This window comes from Macaca nemestrina, chromosome 15 (genome assembly GCF_043159975.1).
Source record: "Macaca nemestrina isolate mMacNem1 chromosome 15, mMacNem.hap1, whole genome shotgun sequence".
Lineage (NCBI taxonomy): Eukaryota > Metazoa > Chordata > Mammalia > Primates > Cercopithecidae > Macaca > Macaca nemestrina.
Genome location: NC_092139.1, coordinates 111,317,330 through 111,335,874, shown reverse-complemented (window position 1 = coordinate 111,335,874; position 18,545 = coordinate 111,317,330). Strand labels below are relative to the sequence as shown.

The following is an 18,545-nucleotide window of genomic DNA, read 5'->3' as shown; positions in this document are numbered from 1 at the left end:
TCTTCATTCATCTGGTGATGGATACTTGGGTTGATTTCAGATCTTGGCTATTGTGAGCAGCGCTGCAATAAACATGGAAATGCAGACATCTCTTTGATGTACTGATTTCCTTTCTTTTGGAGATATACTCAGCAGTATTCTAGAATTTCTGGATCATATGGTAGTTGTGTTTTTAGTTTTCTGGGTAATCTCCGTACTGTGTTTCATAGTATCATGCATTGCTACCAACAGTGGATGAGTGTTCCACTTTCTCTGCATCTTCACCAGCCCTTCTGTTTTGTCTTTTTGATGATAGATATTCTAACTGGGATGAGATGATATATCATTGTGGTTTTAACTTGCGTTTCCCTGATGATCAGTGACCTTGAGCATTTTTCTCATACGCCTTAGCCACTTTATATGTCCTCTTTTGAGAAATGTCTATTCAGGTATTTTGGCCATTTTCGAATCAGGTTATTTCTTTTCATGTTGTTGAGTTGTTGGAGTTCCTTATATATTCTGGTTATTAATCCCTTGTCAGATGGGGAGTTTGTAAATATCTTCTCTGACTCAGTAGGTTGCCTCTTCACTTTGTTCCCTTCATGGTGCAGTAGCTTTTCAGCTTGATGTAATCCCATTTGTTTGTTTTTCCTTTTGTTGCCTGTGCTTTTGAGGTCTTATCCAAAAAATATTTGCCCTGACCAATGTCCTGTAGCATTTCCTGCAATGTTTTATTCTAGTAGTTTCATAGTTTATGGTCTTACATTTAAGTTTTTAATCCATTTTGAGTTGATTTTTGTCTATGTTGTAAGATGGGGATGTAGTTTCATTCCTCTGCATGTGGATATTCATTTTTCCCAGCACCGTTTATTAAAGAGACTTTTCTTTCCCCAATGTGTGTTCTCAGTGCCTTTGATAAAAATGAATTTGCTGTAAGTGCATGGATTTACTTCTGGGTTCTCTATACTCTGTTCCATTGTTCTATGTGTCTGCTTTTATGCCAGTACAATGCTATTTTAGTAAATATAACTTTGTAGTATAATTTGAAATCAGGTAGTGTGATGCCTCTAGCTTTGTTCTTTTTGCTTAGGATTGCTTTAGCTAATTGGGTTCTTTTGTGGTTCCATATGAATTTTAGGATTGTTTTTTCTATTTCTGTGAAGAATGTCATTTGATACTTTGGTAGGGATTGCTTGAATTAGTAGATCGCTTTGGATAGTATAGACATTTTAACAATATTAATTCTTTCAATCCATGAGCAAGGAATATCATTTCATTTTTACTTGTGTCCTCCTCAATTTCTTTCATCAGTGTTTCACAGTTTTCTCTGTATAGATCTTTCATTTCTTTGGTTCAGCTGATTTCTAGGTATTTTATATTCTTTGTAGATGTTGTAAATGGGATTGCTTTATTTATTTCTTTTTTGGATTGATCACTGTTAACATATAGAAATGCTACTAATTTTTGTGTACTGATTTTGTATCCTGCAACTTTACTGCATTTGTTTATCAGTGCTAGGAATTTTTTGGTGGAGTCTTTAGGTTTTTTTAAATATAAGATCATGTCATCTGCAAACAAGGCTATTTTGACTTCTTCCTTTCCAATTTGGATGCCCTTTATTTCTTTCTCTTGCCTAATTGCTCGGGTTAGGACTTCCAGTACTATGTTGAATAGAAGTGGTAAAAGTGGGCATCCTGTCTTATTCCAGATCTTAGTGTAAAGACGTTCAGCTTTTCCCTGGTTAGTATCATATTGGCTTTGAGTTTGTCAAATATGGCCTGTATAGTGTTGAGGTATTTTACTTCTATATTCATTATGAGGAGAGTTTTTATCGTGAAAGGATGTTGAATTTTATAAAGTGCTTTTTCAGCATCTGTTGAAATTATCATGTAATTTTGTCCTTTATTCTGTTGATGTAAAGTATCACATTTATTAATTTGTATATGTTGAACCATCCTTGCATCCCTGGGATGAATTCCACTTGGTCATGGTGAATGATCCTTTTAATGTGTTGTTGAATTTGGTTTGCTAGTATTTTGTTGAGGATTTTTACATGTATGTTCATCAGGAATTTTGGCCTGTAGTTTTCTTTTTGGGTAGTGTTCTTGTTTGCTTAGGGTATCGGGATATTACTGGCCTTATAGAATGAGTTTGCAAGTATTTGCTACTCTTCAATTTTTTGAAAAAGTTTGGGTAGAGCTGGTATTAGTTCTTCTCTAAATGTTTGGAAGATTTTAGCAGTGAAGCCATCAAGTCCTAGGCTTCTCTTTGATGGGTGACTTTTTATTACTGCTTTGATGTTGTTACTCATTTTTGGTCTGTTCAGATTTTCTACTTTTTCGTAATTCAATCTTGATAGAAATTTATCCACTTCTAGGTTTTCCCATTTGTCAGCATATAGTTTTTCATAGCAGTCTCTAATGATACTTTCTATTTCTGTCATCTCTAACCTTGTAATACTTCCTTTTTTTAATCTCTGATTTAATTCTTTTGGACTTTCTTTTTTTCATAATCTAGCTAAAAGTTTGTCAATTTTATTTATCTTTTCAAAAACCACCTTTTAATTTTGTTGATCTTTTATATTGTTTGAGTCTCAATTTCATTTATTTATGCTCTAATTTTATTTCTTCCTTTCTACTAATTTAGGTTTGGATTTTTCTTGCTCTTCTAGTTTCTTGAGGTGCATTGTTAGATTGTTTATGCAAAGTAATTCTATTTTTTTTATGTAGGCGTTTATTGCTATACATGTCCCTCTTAGCCCTGCTTTTGCTGTATCCCATAGATTTTTGGTATGTTGTATTTCCATTTTCATTTGTTTCAATAAAATTTTAATCTTCTTTATTTCTTCATTGACCATTGGTCATTCAGGAGCATGTTGTTTAACTTCTATGTATTTGTACGGTTTCCAAAGTTCCTCTTTTTATTGGTTTCTAGTTTTATTCCATTTCAGAAAAGATACTTGATATTATATTGACTTTTCCAAATTGGCTGAGACATGTTTTGTGGCCTAACATATGATGTATCCTGGAGAATGATCCATGTGCTGATGAAAAGAATCTGTATTCTGCAGCAGTTGGATGACAGGTCCTGTAAATGTCTGTTAGGTCCATTAGACCTAGACCATAGTTTAACTTCATGTTTCTTTGTTGATTTCCTGTCTGGATGATCTATCCATTGCTGAAAGTGGAGTGTTGTCTGCTACTATTATTGTATTGCAGTCTAGCTCTCCTTTTAGATATATTAACATTTGCTTTATATATTTGGGTGCTTTGGTGTTGGGTGAACATATATTTACTATTGTTATATCCTGTTGCTGAGTTGATCCCTTTATATTAATAATGACCTTTAGGTCTTTTTAGTTTTTGACTAAAAGTCTGTTTTATCTGATATAAGTATAGCCACTCCTGCTCTTCCTTGGTTTGCATTTGCATTGAATATCTTTTTCCATTTCTTTACTTTCAGTCTATATGTGTCTTTGTAGGTGAAGTGAGTTTCTTATAGGCAGCATATAGTTGGGTCTTGTTTTTTAATCCATCCAGCAACTCTTTGTCTACTTTCAAATTTATTTTTTATTTTTTATTTTTATTTTATTTTTTTGAGACAGAGTCTTGCTCTGTCACCCAGGCTGGAGTGCAGTGGCATGATCTCAGCTCACTGCAGGCTCCACCTCCCAGGTTCATGCCATTCTCCTGCCTCAGCCTTCCGAGTAGCTGGGACTACAGGCACCTGCCACCATGCCTGGCTAATTTTTTAGTATTTTTAGTAGAGATGGGGTTTCACCATGTTAGCCAGGATGGTCTCCATCTCCTGACCTCGTGATCCTCCCACCTCAGCCTCCCAAAGTGCTGGGATTACAGGCGCGAGCCACCATATCCAGCCTACTTTCAAATTTTTTGAGACAGAGTTTCGCTCTTGTTGCCCAGGCTGGAGTGCCGTGGTACAATCTCAGCTCTCTGCAACCTCTGCCTCCCAGGTTCAAGCAATTCTCCTGCCTCAGCCTCCCGAGTAGCTGGGATTAAGGCATGTACCACCACGCCTGGCTACTTTTGTATTTTTAGCAGAGACAGGGTTTCTCCATTTTGGTCAGGCTGGTCTCGAACTCCCGACCTCAGGTGATCCTCCTGCCTCGGCCTCCCAAAGTGCTGGGATTGCAGGCGTGAGCCACCGCGCCCAGCTACTCATGTCGTATTTTTAACATTTATAACAGAGAAAAAAATTGAGCTGCATATGATGTGACTACAGCAATGAGACAGATTTTCTTGGCATGATCTCAATCCTTGGTCTCCCATCCACACCCCCTACACATGTGGCTCTTACCTGCTGCTCTATAGCTCTGCCTTTGTTCCATCTTGCTCTTACATGTTTGTGAGTCTGTCTCCTGTCTGTCATTTCAAAAGGCAAGATTCACTCTCTGTCCCACCACCTCCCATAGCACCTGAATGAATGAATGAATCTCCAGAGGAACTGAGAATGCCAAGGACACAGGATGAAATGTAATAGCTAAACGGGGTTTAAGAGAAGAGCAGTTTGAACACACCCCTGAATTACGTCTAAGTTACTGAGTTATGAAGCCTGAAAGCAGAGAATTGAGTTTGTGAAATTCAAAGTAAAATATGCACAAGATTGGTATAAATCAAATATGCCATAAAGCTAATGAAAAAGTGGAATTTATCTTTACTAGACAGGGTTGGCCTCATTACCCGCTCGTGTCTTCTCTTCTCGTCTTTCCTGCCACTTGTGAGTAATGAGGCTCTAGGAGAGAAACCATGCATCCTGGGCACTCCCAGTACACGCTTTCTCTGCCTGTACCTCTGTTCCACACGGAGCATGGGCGTGCAGCTAAAAGAACTGCGAGCTGCAAGACAATGCATTTCAGATCATCAAGCTCAGTTAACTAATTCACTCTCACCCACTCCCCCTTGCCACACCCATGCTCTCTTAGTAAAGAAGACAAATGCATGACCAATTTCGGTTTCCTTGAAAATATCGGCTTGTAAAAATTCCCAAATAACCTTGTCCTTTTAGGATGGCCTGTTTTTAAATTTTGCTGTCAGTGGGTCTTTCTAATGAAGATTCAATGTTTCCAGGATTTTTTTTTTTTTTTTGCCTCCTCATCTATACTGACACTCTGATCAGATTGACAGATGTGAGTCATGTTCCATTAAAGTGACCACAATTTTGTATTTGCCTCTGAAATCTAAGGGAATTCATTTTGTTTGGAGTACCCTAAAATACATTTTGAAGATTAAGAAAAATCTTTTTTTCTTTTTGCATTTATTTTCCATGCCTTGCTCTTTTTGCTTGAGTCTGAGTTGAAGATTCAGAATCAGAATAGCAGCAGTAAATGAGCCACATAACACAGGCTCATTGGAAAATGCAAATGGAGAGGTGTGCAATTTTTCAGCAGCACCAGAGTGGGGAGGCCTGTGGCTGAGGCCTGTGTGTGAGGGGCTCTGTGGCTGTCCATTGGCCATAACAATGCCCTCTTCTGGCCTCTGTCTTGTTGCCCAGACCAGGAACTGGACACAGACCCAGTGCAGCTTTGTCGCTGAGTGTCGGCTGACACCGTTTCTGTTTGGCACTGTGCTATGATCTGTGCTCTAAACCCTCATTTACTCTGTGCACATATTTACTCAGCAAGGGAAATAATTACCGCCTGGAAACCAGTCCAAGAAACGCTGAATGCTTCAATTTTCTAAAAATGTGTATCTCAAAAAAATGTTTGGATTTTTTTTTTCCACCTTCATTTGCTTTCATTTTGAAGAATTAAGTGGAATATAATAGTTGTGATGACGAGTAATCATTCTGCAACATGGGACTGAATTCAATGTACACCTGTAGGGGAATCCAAAATGTTGCTGCTGTTGGTATACACGCACAGAGCGGTTCCTGCAGTCATGTGTATTAAGTACTCAAATGTCATGGGAGCCCATTCCAAGCTGGAGGCCAGCAAGACAAGGGAGTTGATCACCCCAGTGGCTTCAAAGTAAATGCTGCTCTCCACCATCACCCTGAATATTCCCACAGAATCTCACCTCTCCCAGAGTCCTGATGTTTCTGTTCCTATGGATTATTTTTTCTAGGCATCCTCTCCCACAAATACATACCTGAAGTGGTAGACAATTACCACCAAAGATTTTGTCTCTAGAATTTATAGCACATTCTTTCCCCTGGGGAATTCACGTCTCAGCCCATCAGACAGGCATATTACTCAGTTTGTAAGGAAGACATTTTCAGGGACCTGGGTGAGTTGAAATTATTGAATTTACAGCCAATCCACCATAGATCAAGTGCAAGATTGTTTCTTCTTGAAGATTTCTGCACTTTTTGAGTTCCTTATCTGCAACTTTTTCAAGTTAGGAGAGAATTTTCCCAGACTGAAAATTCAGTGTCTCTGAATCACAGAGACTTGAGATCACACATCCTGCAAGAAAATCAGCCCTGAAGCTGGGAGTGACAGAAAGATGCTGTCTCTGTCTCCCTCACTGTGAGTGAAAGGCCCGGTCTTGTCCTGATTCCGCCCTGGGCTCTCATGCTGTCCTGTTCCTGGCCTAGAAAGTAGGGCTGATGACACCGCCTTGCAGGGCTGAGAGGTCACATGTGAGTGCGTACTTGAGATGGCAGCACGGCCCTTGATTTTTCCATGGATTCACACCGTGTGGTGACTGTTTTTCTTTTTCTTTCTTTTTTTTTTTTAGACAGAGTCTTGCTCTGTTGCCCAGTCTGGAGTACAGTAGCATGATCTCGGCTCACTGCAAACTCTGCCTCCCAGGTTGAAGTGATTCTCCTGCCTCAGCATCTCTAGTAGCTGGGATTACAGATGCCCACCACCATGCCCGGCTAATTTTTGTGTATTTTTAGGAGAGACGGGGTTTCACCATGTTGGCCAGGCTGGTCCCGAACTCCTGACCTCATGATCCACCCACCGCGGCCTCCCAAAGTGTTGGGATTACAGGTGTGAGTCACCATGCCTGGTCAGTGGCTGTTTCTTAACAATAAAAAGCCTAGTTTAAAAAAAACAAAACAAAAAAAAAACCACACAAAAAAAACACAAAAAATGGGGTCGGCTGGACGTGGTGGCTCAAGCCTGTAATCCCAGCACTTTGGGAGGCCGAGGCGGGAGGATCATGAGGTCAGGAGATCGAGACCATCCTGGCTAACATGGTGAAACCCTGTCTCTACTAAAAATACATAAAATTACCTGGGCGTGGTGGTGGGCATCTGTAGTCCCAACTACTAGGGAGGCTGAGGCAGGAGAATGGCATGAACCCAGGAGGCAGAGGTTGCAGTGAGCCGAGATCGCGTCACTGCACTCCAGCCTGGGTAACAGAGCAAGACTCCGTCTCAAAAAAACAAACAAACAAAACAAAACAAACAAACAAACAAAAAAAAAAAACACCAGGGGGTCTTTGGCACTACATGGCTGCTTCTTAATAATAAAAATGCCTGGTTAAAAGAAAAAAAAAAAAAAAAACAGGATCTCTGGCACTCCCTTGCCCTAGCACCGACAAGGCCCCCCGTCCATCTCCACACTCTTCGCTTGCTGCCCTTCTCCACTCCTCCTTAGGGCCTTGGCACTAGCTGTTCTCCAGTCCCTGGCTGACTCTTTTGCATCCCAGTCTTTGCTGAAGAAAAAGAGCCTACAGCCAAAGTGCCTGTATGCCACAAACCTACAAACCTACCGTCGTTTTTTGTTTTGTTTTTTTGTTTTTTTGTTTTTGCCTGTAAACCTACTGTCCCACCGTGCTATGCTTCTATCTTCTGTTTATTGTCTGTCTCCCCATGACTGGAATGGAAATCCTTCTAGGGATGCCCTTTTGATTCACTAGACATGTCCCAACACCTACAGGAGCATCTGGCACGTCATAGGTGCTCAGTTGGTGTTTATTGAGAAAGAGGGTGTATTTCACATGTCTGTATGTAAAATCACTAGCTTTTTCAATTCTTGGTTCCGTTTTTAAAGTATCAATTCTAGTACAAAGACAAAGCTGTACTTTCTCTGGCGTGGTTTTGCTAATGATGGTAATAACAAAATGATAATGATACGGACTTACAATTTTTCCGGGATATCTTTTAATGTCAGTGTTACGCTGAGGCTGTAAAACATCTTCAAAATTAGTTCTTAGATGAGCCATCGGCTCATTGCATTAGAATAATCATGAAATGTTTGCTTTAAAGGAGTTATTTGTTTTTCCTGATTTTAGGGCATATCTGCAATGTACTCTCTTTCAGGGATAAGCTTGTGGACTGCTATCAAGATATCAGCAAAGCATTCACCAAAATCGATAAATCCAAAACCAACTACATATCCATATGCAAGATGCAGAAGGTGCTGGAAGAATGTGGCTGTTCTCTTACGGAAGGGGAGCTGACCAATCTGCTAAACAGGTCTTTTTTGCCTAGGTTAAATATGTTTCTCACGGCCCTGAAAAGCATACTGGAGAATTGCCTTTGTTTCTTCTGTATGTCCTCCCAAACAGCCTTCTGAGATGAAAGTATCCTCCCTGTCTTCCTGTTGGCTGGATTACACTAGAATGGGTTTGAGTCCACCCAAAGCAGTAAAAGAAAGCACTCTGACAAATGCGTAACTTTTCCTGATGTGTCTTAGCAGCAGTACCACCATTTCTTAACATTAGTGTTTTTGTTTGTTTGTTTGTTTATTTGTTTTGTTTTTTTGAGATGGAGTCTCACTCTGTCAGCCAGGCTGGAATGCAGTGGCACGATCTCGGCTCACTGCAACCTCTGCCTCCTGGGTTCAAGTGATTCTCCTGCCTCAGGCTCCCAAATAGCTGGGATTACAGGTGCCCGCCACCACACCTGGCCAATTTTTGTATTTTCAGTAGAGACGGGGTTTCACCATGTTGGCCAGGGTGGTCTCAAACTCCTGACCGCAGGTGATCCACCCAACTCAGCCTCCCAAAGTGCTGTGATTATAGGTGTGAGCCACTGTGCCCAGTCAACATTAGTTTTTATTTTATTCAAGTTATTCAGGCACTTTGGCAGGAATCACATAGTTCTACGAGGCTGGTTACTAAAACCAGCAGTTCGTTTGCCCTGCTGCAGCCTTTATTTCCCTATCCAAAGTGAACAACTTCCAACACTGTTGACTGATATCTTTTGATAGTGAATGTCCCTACTTCTTTTTCTTCTTCTTCTTCTTCTTTTTTTTTTTTTTTTTTTTTTTGAGATGGCGTCTCGCTCTGTCCCCCAGGCTGGAGTGCAGTGGCATGATCTCGGCTCACTGCAATCTCCACCTCCCAGGTTCATGACATTCTCCTGCCTCAGCCTCCAGAGTAGCTGGGACTACAGGTGCCCACCAGCACGCCCGGGTAGTTTTTTGTATTTTTAGTAGAGATGGGATTTCACCGTGTTAGCCAGGATGCTCTCCATCTCCTGACCTCATGATCCTCCCGCCTCGGCCTCCCAAAGTACTGGGATTACAGGTGTGAGCCACCATGCCCAACTGGATGTCCCTACTTCTAAGTGACAGGCATATATTGCAACTTCTTGATTTTTCACTTTTAAGCAGTTTATATTGACTTACTACCAAGAAAATGTAGGTTTAACTATTGTCCACTCATCCCATGCCACCAACCATCTCACCCCTTTCAGCCTCCATTACCCCATGGAAACACACGAAAACTTACCTCCACATACCACGTGCCTATCGTATTGCTGTGTCAGTTTTGGTTCGCTCCACATCCTAGATCTACATTGCTGTGACTAGCTCATCACTTTTCTTTTCTACATAGCACTTTTTCCCTGAAGTCAAATTATCCTATTTCTTCTGTTCATTTAGTTTCCTATGTACTTATTCTCCTACTAATTAAATCCCCAACTTAATCTCTTTCCAATCCATCGAGACATATCAGCTAATCTGTCAGCTTCATCTTCTTGAAGATTGCCCTTTTCATGTTCTTCAATTCTTAGGAAGTTTCTTGACTTATTTTATTAATGAATTCCTCCCCTGTTCTATTCTTTCTGAAACTCCTATTGTTATTAAATGTTGAACTGCCTGGACTGTTCTCTTACTTATTTTAAATATTTTTTTCTCCTTTCTCTTTTTCTTTCTGCTTTACCTTCTGGGAGATTTCCTCAATTTTAGCTCCCAGTCCTTCTTTGAGATTTTTGTTTCTGCTGCCATACTTATATTTCTAATTACTAGAGCTCATTTTAGTTCTCTGTGTGTTCCTTTTTTATAACATCCTGCTCTTGTTTCATGGATGTACTGTCTCATTTCTCTGAAGGTATTAACAATAGGCTTTTTAAAAAAGTTTTCTTTAGCAGATAAGTCTCTCCTCAATGTTGCTTTTTAAATCTATTATTCATGTTGGATATTTTCTTCAAAAATATGTCCATACTAAGAGTGGAGGACAGGGTACTGAGCTGCAGATTAGAAGTTCTACACAGATAGGTGGAGCTTGCTGACTTTGAATTGAACTGTATGGTAATCTGACTTGAAGTTTTCTTGAGGGGCCCCCAGTGTCAGTATCTTTAAAACTTTTTGTTTGGCCTTTTCAGATTTGCCAGAGAATAGACTTGCCAGATAAAATATAAGATGGTCAGTTAAATTAGGACTTCAGATAGACAATAATTTTTAAATATAAGTATGTCTCATGTAATATTTGAGTTATACTAAAAATTTTGTTGTTTATCTGAAATTCTGATTCAACTATGTATCCCTGTAGATTTTGTGTGATAATTTATTTATTTGTTTGCTAATTGGGCAGCCCAATGAGAGAAGACTCTTTGGTCTTCTGCTGTCAACACTAGGAACTGACTAGGCACAGAAGGCTGGATATTTCAGCAGTCACTGTGGTAAGGTGAATCATGCCTCCCAAAGATATACAGGTCCTGATTCCTGGAATCTGTGGACATTACCTTTTTTGGAAAAAGGATCTTTATAGATGCAACTAAGCTAAGGACCTGGAGAAGGGAAGATGAGCCTGGGTTATCTGGATGGGCCCTCAATGCCATCACAGGTGTGCTTATAAGAGGGAGGCAGAGGGAAATTTGAAACAGACAGACAAAGAGAAGGACATGTGACCAGGGAGGCAAAGAGTGGAGTGATGTGGCCGCAAGCCAGGGGCTGCCAACTGCCCCCAGAAGCTGGAAGAGGCAAAGAACAGATTCTTTCCTGGAATCTCCAGGGAGAGTACAGTCCTGCCAACAACAGGGAACTCATTTTAGATTCTGGTGTCCAGAACTGTAGGAGAATCAATGTGCATTCCTTTAAGCCACCAGATATGTACTATTTTGTTACAAAGCCACAGGAAACTAACAGTCAGTGTATATGCTTTTATTTATATTATATATTAACAGTCAGTGTATATACTTTTTATTAATCCTCCCCTTTTCATTAAGAACCCTCCCTACCTTGGACTCAGACAGATGCCCTCCTGCTCAGAAACAGCATCTCCAGAGAATATACCTCTAGGTATATTCTCCCATTAGGGTTGGGAGGGACAGGCACCCAGACACGTGAAGTCTGACGAGAGGTCTGGGGTCTGCTTGCTTCCCAGTCTTTTAATCAACCCTATTTTAACTCCTCCTTGAGCTCCACTTCTAGATATACCTGATATCATCAGTTCCAGAGCCTCTGAGGGTATTTGCAGGGCATATCAGATCTTCTCTCTTCCACATTCCCTCTGTTTGTTTTATAAAGTAATTTCTTGGATTCTGATACATCTATTCCCATTACCTGTAGATTCTCCAGCAGCTGTTTTCTTCTTCCACATACTCCTAGTCCTTAGGAGTTTATGCCAGCGGTCCGCAAACTCCAAGCATCGGAATCATTGCAAGGGCTCGTTAAAACTCAAGATTGTTGGGCCCCTCCCCCAAAGTTTCTGATTCAGTGGGGCCCGAGAATGTGCATTCATAACAAGGGCTCAGGTGATGCTGATGCTGCTGGACTCTTGCACCCCACCTTGAAAACCACTGTTTTATACCTTTTAAAACTCCCTTTTCTGTCATTTTAGAAGAGTTTTGAGTGGTAACAGAACTAGATATGTGTGTTCAAGCCACTGTATTTGACTGGAAGTCTTATTCTCGTGCACTTTTACCCTGAAACAACTTGAGCTAATTGCCTCCTCTGACTCCTATTTCTGTCTATATAATTTTGCTGTGCTGACAGAATGCATGACTCTTATGTCCCTTACTTTGTAAGGGGGAGAATATTAGCACCCCTTTCCTCTTTTTTTTTTTTCTTTTTTTTGAGATGGAGTCTCACTCTGTCGCCCAGGTTGGAGTGCAGTGGCGTGATCTCGGCTCACTGCAAACTCCGCCTCCCAGGTTCATGCCATTTTCCTGCCTTAGCCTCCCGAGTAGCTGGGACTACAGGCAGCTGCCACCACACCCAGCTAATTTTTTGTATTTTTAGTAGAGACGGGTTTTCACCGTGTTAGCCAGAATGGTCTCAATCTCCTGACCTCGTGATCTGCCCGCCTCGGCCTCCCAAAGTGCTGGGATTACAGGCGTGAGCCACTGCGTCCGGCCCCTTTCCTCTTTAAAACATTTTTTATCCCTTGAGCCCAGGAATTCAAGGCTGCAGTGAGCTACGATTGCACCATTGTACTCCAGCCTGGGCAAAAAAAGCAAGACCATGTCACCAAAAAAAAAAAAAAAAAAAAAAAATCAGTGGTTGCTCAAGAGTTTGCAGTATACATTTAGAGCTAGCCTAAGCCCACCTTTAAGTAACACAATACAACTTAGTGGGAAGTACAGAAAACTTATAAAAGGGTATTTTCGATTTCTCCCTTCTGTGCCTGATAACATGGCTGGCATTCATTTACCTGTGTGCTTCAATCACCCAACACATGGTGGTTATTATTACTCCACTGATCAACTCAGAGTGAGAAAATAAAAGATGTTATTTTACCATCACTTATTCCTTCTCTGACACCCTTCTCTTCTTGATGTAGATCTGTATGATTTTCCTTCTGTCTGAAGAACGCCTTTTTACATTTCTTGAAGGGTAGGGCTGCTGGTCATGAAGTCTCTCAGTTTTGTTTGTCTGAGAAAGGCTTTATTTCTCCTTTATTTCTGACAGAGAATACTGGATTTAGCATTCTGGGTTTAAGCTGTTGAAATATTTTAACACTTCAAACATTTCAGTCCACTCTCCTCTTGCTTGCGTGATTTCTGGCAAGAAGCCTGATGTATTATAATTCATTATCTTTGTTCCTCTATAGATAAGGGTATTTTCCTAAGATTTTCTGGCTTCTTTCAAGATTTTCTCTTTGTCTTTAGTTTTCTCCAGTTTGAATATAGTATGTTTAGGTATAGATTTGGGGGGATTTATCCTGCTTGGTGTTCTCTGAACTTCCTGGATCTGTGATTTGCTGTCTGCCTTTAATTTGGGAAATGTTTCTACCATTATTAATTAAAGTGGGTTTTTCTTTTTGTTTTGTTTTTGCTTTTGTTTGTTCTTTTGTTTCTTTGCTTATTTAGCTTTCTCCTTCTGGTATTCCAGTGATGCAAGTGTTACACATTTTGAAAATTTCCCCCAGTCTTTGGATATATTGTCCTGTCCACCCCTTCCCATCCTTTTTTTTTCTTTGCATTTCAGTTTGAGAGGTTTCTACTGACATACTGACATACCTCAAACTCACTAATTCTCTCCTCAACCATGTGCAGTCTACTGATGAGCCCATCAAAGCCATTCTTCGTTCCTGTTAGAGTGGTTTTTTTGTTTTGTTTTGTTTTGTTTTAATTTCTGGCATTTTCTTTTAATTCTTTCTTAGAGTTTCCATCTCTGATTATATTGCCCACTTGTTCTTGCATGTTGTTTACTTTTTCCATAAGAATACTTTACATATTAACCATAGTTATTTTAAATTCCCTATCTGATAATTTCAAAATACGTGTCATATATGAGTCTGCTTTTGAAGCTTGCTTGGTTTCTTCATACTGTGCCTTTTCTTTATATGCATTGTAATTTTTGTTGTTGTTAAAAGCCAGACAGGAACTGAGGTATATAGGCCTTTAGAGATTTTATGTTCATTTGGCTGGGAGTTAGGATGTGTTTAATGTTTGCTGTAGCTATTGGTGCAAAGGCTGTAATTTTCTCCAGCATCCTTGTTTTTTCCTCGCCTGTTTTCATGGGTTTCCTTAGGAGCTCCTTCTTAAATAGATTGTGTGTTTTGCAGTTCTTTCAGTTGTAATCCATTATTATTTCACTAGAGCTGGGTTGATGTGGTGGTAAAATATTGGGGAGGGGAAACATTCTATAGTTTTATGATTACATTTCTGTCTTTTAGTGGGCTGAGTCCATGGGCTGCAACCTTTAGAAATATTTATTGAGTTTTTTTCTGCTTAGGTGAAACAGGAATGCTAGAGGGGGCTGGAGTTGGCTGGTTGTCCTTCCCCCAAAGCTAAGATAAGGCTCTCAGAAAGTCTTTTCCCTTGGAAAGTAGTTATAGAGAAGGCTCGCGACATATTTCACCAGGATTGCTCTTCCCCTTCCCCTGCCAGAACCCTGAGGGGATCTTTCTCAGGTCTTCACTCTGAGAAGCTAGTGAGACTCCTGAAGTTAAAGCCCATGAAAGTGGTGGTGGGGGTGGGGAGGTACCTAAGACTGGGCCCCCAGAATTTCTTACTCTTACACTAGTCCACACTCAGTTTCTACCAATTTGCCACGATTACCATGTAAGTATTCCTGCCAGCCTGTGACTCCAAAGGCTTTTGCTCCAGGAAAACAGGCCCCAGCTGTGATTCTCTGCATGTGCCTGTGTCTCCAGGTTTCAGGGTGACATTTTGCCCCATGATCTCAATTCTTCTCCTCCTCTCTCTGCCACTTTCCCCACTCCTTCCACGTCCAGCTTTTGGTGGCTACACTGATTTTTCCTTTGGTTAGGTAGTTAAATTTAACCTTCTGTCCCGCAGCCACAACTAGTTCCTTCCTGCTTCGTTCATAGGTTGATTCTAAAACTTGAAAACTATTAAATACCATTTTATTATAACTATGTAAATATTGTTCAGTGTCAGGTAATGAAAGAAAACTAGCTTGCTTTCCAGTTGTACTATCCCTGAGCCTCTAGCCTTAGTATCAAATAGATTCTCTTGTAGATCACACCAATTGCCGAAAATCATTTCACATTTGTCTCAGTCCCTTTGGGCTGCCATAAAAAAATATAAATTGGGTGGCTTATAAACAACAGAAATTCATTTCTCACAGTTCTGGAGGCTAGGAAGTCCAGTATTGAGGTACCAGCGGATTTAGTGTCTGCTGAAAAGGTCCTGGATCATAGATGTCTGTCTTTTCACTGTAACCTCATGTGGCAGAAGGGACAAAGGTCTCTCTGGGGCCTCTTTCATAAAGGCACTAATCTCATTCATGAGGGCTCTGTTTTCATGAACTAATCACCTCCCAAAGGACTCACCTGCTAAAAGGTCATTACCTTAGGAGTTAACATTTTAACATATGAATTTTGGGGGGACACAAATAGACCATAGCAATATTTTAAATTTGTTTCATATCTATACTATGATTTTATTGGATAGGTTATTTCCTGGAGTTTAATTTATTCTTTATTTTCTTTATGATATTTGCCTTTGTTTTATCTTGTCAAATAAAGACAAATCCATATTTAGGTAAAAGAGCCTTTATCTGAAAAGACTATTGCAGCAGGGAGAGGAAGACTATTACAATAGAGAGAATGCCCCAACCGTGAAATCTGTAAGCATCTCAAAGAGCAAGCAGAAGAGGGCTTTTGTTTAATAGGGAAGAGTAAACAAGGATGGAAAGAACCAAGCATGGGAAGTAAGACAAATAGATGGTGTGACCAGACAGCTGAGCAAGAAACATCTTTTCTGTGGTCAGAGTCCTTGAGGAGCTATTAGGGAGGGGCTATTCCACATTCTGTTGCTGGCTTAGGCTGAGGTGGGTCCAAGTTCAAGGTTCTGGAGGAAGGAGAGTAGCTTAACTAAACTGTGATCAGTTAGCAGATATTTTGTTCAGATTAGTCAGTGGGAACAAACAGTTCAGCTAATAATTTATGAGACTGAGACTGGGAATTTGGAGGGTGTATGTCCTTGCTATCAGAGGTAAGCCTTGGGGTGTCTATGAATCTTTTCTAAGTCATATGGGGAAAAGGTAATTCTTTGCAGTAGACTTATCCAGGGACATTAAGGTTGGGGTGATTTATTTAACCATCACTTTTTTATAGAACAGGGCTCAGATAAAGGTCATTATTTTTTACCGTTAGGTTTCCCCAGCATTCTATTCCACTTTCTCCTCTCTTGAGTTTTTTTCCCCTGGCATCTCTATTTAAGAACCTACCCCTGCCCCCCACCATTTTCCTGCTCTAGTTCTGTGATCCAAAGAGCATCCTGTGCTGCCTCCACTATTGCCTAGGTTGGATCCCCTGTCTCCTATATCCCACATCTCTTTATTTCTTGATTTACATTCTTCTTTTGCTGGAGTACTTCCTGAAGTAATCTCATAAGAAAGGGTGGACAGGAAGTAAATTTTCTGAGTTCTTATTGAACTAAACTTTTTAAATTCTTCTTCGCACACATTGCTGGATTGTCTGAGCATAGAATCTTAAAAAGAAAATTATTACCTTAAAAGTTTGAAAACATTGATCTATTGTGTTTGAACTACGAGAAGTCCGATGCCTGTGTGTATGTATGTGTGTGTGTGTCTGTGTCTGTGTGTGTGTGTGTATGTATAGAAAGGAAGGACCATTTCATCCTCAAATGCCTATATGTTTTTTTCTTCCTTAAACGGGATCTCCTCTCGCTGAATCTATTTCCAGCTGAACAAGAATTCATATGCATTCAATGAATAAATCATGGAAAAATAGCAGATAAATTAACTAAATGATTATAAGAGATTCTTGTTAAAGCATAGGCTTGATACTTTTATAAACAACAACAAAAGGACTGTGGGATATCTGAAGCCCACCTTTCAATGGGGGTGATCAACTTTTTTATGCATTGAAACCTTAATAAGGATCCATTGCACAGTTGCTTGTTTCTTCTCAAAGACCTCTTGATGATAAACATCTCTGTTATTTGTAATTATATGTAGATTATTCTTTTCTAGATCCAAAATAGACTTTTCTAAATACTACTGAGATTAGCATATGCATATGATTTTATTACTACATTTTAATACCACGTTGGCAATTTCTCCTGCTGATGAAATAGTGTTGATTGTCCTTTTCCTCGATGTCGCCATCATGCAAGCCGACCCGATGCAGGGCCTGTGCAAGGCGGCTTTGCAGCTGTGGGTTGGAAAAGCTCAGCTCTTGGCTCGTCTTCTTTAGAAGCAGATATCTGAATCACTGGAAACTTCTCTCTCCAGCTTACCAGCGTTCCAAGCTCTTCTACGTTGACACTTGAGCCCAATCCTGCTGAGAGAAAGTTTAGGTGTTTAAGTGCCAGCAATTCCCCAGGAATTTAAGTTGTAGAAATGTGAACTTTGAATGCAATTAAACTTTATTTTGAATTATTTTGCATCTTTAATAGATATACTATATGTTCCCTGAGACTTTTGGATTTTACCTCACAATTTAGTCTTCCAGAACTTAGGTAATTTCTTCTGTGTCAGAGTCAAGGGGATGAAGGAGCCTCTGTTTCCACAGGGATGTCCTTGCTGAGCCATCGATGCAGGTGGAATTTTTATTTGAGAAAATCCTCAGCTAGATAGGTTTTGCAAAATATCTTTTGACTGCTTTCAGCTTGACAACTTCATTTCAACCACTCCTGAAAGAGAATTTAATATATTTCTTACTCATTTCCTCTTCTTCTTTTCACTGTCTTTGACATGTTTCCTCTCTTTCAAATCCCACTGCCATTTCTAAGTCCAGGCCCTTCTTAGTTAAGGCCTCCATGACCCCAGGAGCCTCCCATCCAGACTGCTACTCTCCTGCCACTGCCACCACCCCACAGTCTCACTTCCAGACTGTCTTTAAGGCACTGTCAGATTTATCTTCCCGTGATACTGCTCTGCGAATGTCACATCCCTGCCAACATACTTTCATGTGCCCCCATCATAGGGCCGGATTCTCAGCAGACATCTCCCTTCGTCTTCTGCAAAGCCACCAACCCTGCTATCCCTTCATGCCTCAGGTCTTCAGGCCAGGCAGCTGTGTCCCCCGGCCGTCAGTGAACTGCACTGTCACCTCTCATCACCCTGAGTCCTTATATTGCAGAATGTGTGTGCCTGCCTGATAGCAGAGCTAACTACCATGTCTGCACCTACAGGGCGGGGAATGGTGTCTTAAAATTATTCATTTTCCCCACGTTGCTCTGTGCTCAGCAACTGTTTGTTGAATGAATAAGCAGTAGGGTGGCTTTTAAAATGAATATGTTCTTTTCTTCCTTTTGGGACAAGCTGGGGAGTCAGCCGGCATGATAATTCCATCAATTACCTCGACTTCCTGAGAGCAGTGGAGAACAGCAAGTCAACAGGAGCTCAGCCCAAGGAAAAGGAAGAGAGCATGCCAATCAATTTTGCAACGCTGAATCCACAGGAGGTTGTGAGGAAGATCCAGGAAGTAGTTGAGTCCTCCCAGCTGGCTTTGTCCACGGTATGACAGGCTGAAAGTGCTTTATTGTGA

At 40.5% G+C, this 18,545-nt stretch overlaps 1 protein-coding gene across 11 annotated transcripts in view; it reads left to right on the top strand.

Annotated features, from left to right (window-relative positions):
• The window catches only part of LOC105464318 (EF-hand calcium binding domain 6), a 308,413-nt gene that overhangs the window by 234,060 nt on the left and 55,808 nt on the right, over window positions 1-18,545 (top strand). For all 11 annotated transcript variants that reach the window (XM_011712104.2, XM_011712099.2, XM_011712096.2 and 8 more), the window contains 2 exons: window positions 8,212-8,367; window positions 18,320-18,515. In XM_011712104.2, the coding sequence (XP_011710406.2) occupies window positions 8,212-8,367; window positions 18,320-18,515 (352 nt within the window). The remainder of the gene's footprint in view (window positions 1-8,211; window positions 8,368-18,319; window positions 18,516-18,545) is intronic.